General features: G+C 42.4%; 1 protein-coding gene across 2 annotated transcripts in view; it reads right to left on the minus strand.

Annotated features, from left to right (window-relative positions):
* Positions 1–3,367, minus strand: part of LOC118328305 (hepatic leukemia factor-like) — a 13,711-nt gene extending 10,344 nt beyond the window's left edge. For both annotated transcript variants that reach the window (XM_035661982.1, XM_035661974.1), the window contains exon 1: positions 2,941–3,367. In XM_035661982.1, the coding sequence (XP_035517875.1) occupies positions 2,941–3,352 (412 nt within the window). In that variant the 5' untranslated portion in view covers positions 3,353–3,367. The remainder of the gene's footprint in view (positions 1–2,940) is intronic.
* Between the last annotated feature and the right edge of the window lie 302 nt (positions 3,368–3,669).

The raw sequence follows: 3,669 nt of genomic DNA on the forward strand, positions 1-3,669 counted from the left end.
ATATCGAACTAGGTGTGTGTGTGTGTGTGTGTGTGTGTGTGTGTGTGTGTGCGCGTGTGTGTGCGTGTGCGTGCATGTGTGTGGATTATTAGCTGATGTGAATGTAAACACAGAGATGGAAACTTGTGTGTTGATGTGAGGGTTGCCGCCCACTGGCCTACTTCTGGAGAGAACACTATGTTCTTAAAACACCAGTCTCACACAGACACACACAGACACACACACACACACACACACACACACTCACACACAGACACACACACACACAGCAGCGAGTCACATGTCTCTACACGCTGTGAGAGGACGGCTTGTTTTCTTCTTCTACACATGAGGAACACGGGCTGAGTAGAAGAATTAAAGCGGAAGTTCTCGCCCTCACACACACCCTTGCTGAGGCCAGGACATGGCAAGGTGTTGAATGCGACACTTCTCTCACTCTTGGTGTCTGGGGCAGACGTATTTTCCTCGCGGTGCAGAGCAGAGCGAGTGTTACTACCTCCCCCCTCTGAGATCGCATCGGACTGCACCTGAGCTCATCTCACCTTTGCACCGTTGTCAGTTACAGATTTTAACTTTCTCTGATGTTGTCTTCACAAACAAGATTAGCAGGCAGGATGGAGCATCACGTGCAAAGACAACTTTAAAAACTATGGTGAAATGTTAGATGTGACCACAGAAGCTGCACTGCCATCAGCGTTATTGGCAGCAGCAGCCCTGGATCAAAAGATTTATTGATCATTCAGTCTCCTGGCAACCAGGGCCGGAGCCAGGACCAGGTCATCAGGCCCCCTACACACACTTTAATTATTTTAAACCAAAGTTTCAGTACCGATACAAAAACCTTAAGCAATCTAAACAAACCAAAGTCGAAGCACTTGTAAATTGTAAAGTTAAATCAGAAACTATCTGATACTGTACAAACTGTACTTTTTTGATATCTTAATTTAAAATGAATAAACTTTTTTTTTTTTTTTTTACAATTGAGTTTAAGTCAAAGTCAGAAATAGCTGACTCATTAATGTTTATTTCACAGCAATATTTAAACTTTGCTAAACTAGACACCATAAGTTACTGGTCATACCAGGCTGAGTGTATTGGTGTGTTTTATTGCTTATGAATTTTAATTTGTGAGGAAGTATAAGTTTATTTCAAAAGTTATATTCCCTGCTTTAACTAACTATAAGTCAATTAAGTAAAGAAGACCCAAACTAGACGTTCAATTTCAGCTTTCAGTACTTGACAGCGTTGCAACTGTGTAGTTATATTGAACAGGTTTAAACTGTGATTGGTCAGTCCACAGTGTGTCAGCTGATATTCAATAGTGCTAACCCTTCGACCAAACCTTCTATTTTGAAATTTCCTGTAGTGGGTCAGGCCATGCTCACCAGAGGTGGTAGTACTCTATAAGTAGTAAGGGTACTTATGTGGACAAAAATCAGAAGTGCTGCTACTCATGGTACCAGCCCATTTCAGGCACTGGCTAAACCCTTGCAAAAATACAGTTCATGTGACCTCAGTAGTATTTAACTACAGCCCAGCTGAGAGTCCAGATAATCGATTTTCAGCTACGGCTCAAAGTAATTTTTCTAACTGTTTCCATTCAGGGGAACCAACAAACTACTTTTAACTGATTCCTCCTCCTCGGTTGCAAACTGGTCGTCGAGTGAGATTTTTCAACATTACTGAATTTTTCTAAACAAAAACTGCAGCCGTGAATGTCTCCTGCTTGACTGTCTGAAGCCTGTTTATCCATCATTCATCCATCACTGCTAATCACTCAACAGGACAAAGCACTGAAAAACTTGTCCTCCCACAGCAGCTACAACTCACGATGAAAGAGATGAATGACTTTTCTTTTGTTTTTCAGAGTGAGACGAGTGGTAGCAAAGAGGAAAACTAGTTGCTCAAAGTAATGCTCTGTAGCAGCTCTTCTTTAACTGAAGAGTAAAAAAATTAGCAGGTGAAGAAAAGAGCAGGTGATCATTGAAAGGAACACACCTGTGTTTGCTATAAATCATGTAAAGCATATGTTTGCTTTTCATTGTTAATTAGATGTTGTAGAGTTTTAGGTTCATGGCTATTTCTCCTCAAGGTCCCGACATCTATTGATTTCCATTCGTTTTTTGTGGTCTGAAAGTTTATTACCAGTCTCTTGAACTAGAGCTGAAATGATTAGTCACTTAATCAATTTGTTGATTTGTTGAAATACCAGAAAAATGCAGTTTTCCAAGATTCTTGTGATACTATACTATCTCAGGGTTTCGACTAACCTTGCAAGGCAGCTGGACTCGCAAGATCCTGAGATCACACAAGAATCCATCTTGCCAGGCTTTAGTCTACACACTTGCGCCCAACCACAGTGGTTCGGACCAATCAGCATCCTTTGAAGAACTACTGACAGCTATGGCTGCTAAAAAGGTTAGCTAGAGGTTCTTCAAGAAGAACATAGAACTAAAGGTTTTTCTCGATGGAAAATATCTTGTTTCTTTTCCTGCCTGACTTTAGTAAGAGTTTGACAGTGTTACATGGTTATTGATCTGACTGGTTGAAGTTTGCTTGTGTTAGACAGTGATAGACAGATGATTCATCCAATCATTGTCATCCTTCATACCCGGTATTTCTTGTGCGGTTCCTCAACAATCCATCCTTGACATTGTTATTTTCTCCCTACAAATTTGCTTTTACTGCTATGCAGATGACACTCTGCTTTATCTGCACCTAAAACCAAATAACCAGGCTAATTGTAAGACTCTAATGGACTTTTCTAAGAATGTTTGGTAACTTTCTCTAGCTGAAGGAGACCAAGTCAGAGTAAAGTAATTGTTTGCCCCAACGGCAAACAAACAAAACATACGTAAATAAATATAAAACAGACAAACGCAGCTGAGGCTGAAATGAAAACGTCAGTAATGTGTGGAATTGTGTATAATTTTGTGTTACCTGCTCTTGCCGGGCTGCTGTGGAGGCAGTTTGGAGAGACGACGCTCGTGTGTACGGAGGTTGAGGCGTGGTTGCTGAGGTCCATCACCGAGGGCGCAGGCGTGGGCGGGGCTTGAGGCATGATTGGCGGCTGGCGTTGTGGAGCGTGTGGTTGGTGCTGGTTGTGGTGGTGGTGGTGGTGGGAGGGGCTAGAGGGGATGCCGTTCTCAGACAGGAACTCTTCCAGGTCCATGTACTCCAGCTGGAAGGTGTCACCATCGTAGGGCAGGGTCTTGTCCCACAGCGTGGGGCCCAGGAAGGCTGACTGGGGGACGCTGCGCTCCTCCTCCAGGTTCTTCTCCTTCTCCTGCTCCTTGTTGAAAGCTGCAGAGGAGGACAGGGAGAATAAATCAGTCAGTACAACCCAAAACATTTTTAAACACTGGGTATGGATAGTTAAATATTAGTAAGTCAGTTCTTGAGGAATGGTAGTTTTGTGCAGGTCCCTGTTTGGTTGCATCTCACACTCGACACAAATACAAAGATCCTCCAAACTATTAAAAATCTAAAAGACAATCAAGTGTGTGACCATAGTGTTTCATTTTCCTGCCACTTAAACAAAGAACTTTAAACGTGTCAACAATGATTCACACTAGAATATGCTAATAGGTGTGACCTCCGCCTTACGTGTACTGACGTGTATGTCAGATTATAATCACAACAGACAAAAGCTGTCATACATTGACTGTT

Source organism: Morone saxatilis, unplaced genomic scaffold (assembly GCF_004916995.1).
Source record: "Morone saxatilis isolate NCDOM2014 unplaced genomic scaffold, NCSU_SB_2.0 Contig1, whole genome shotgun sequence".
NCBI lineage: Eukaryota > Metazoa > Chordata > Actinopteri > Moronidae > Morone > Morone saxatilis.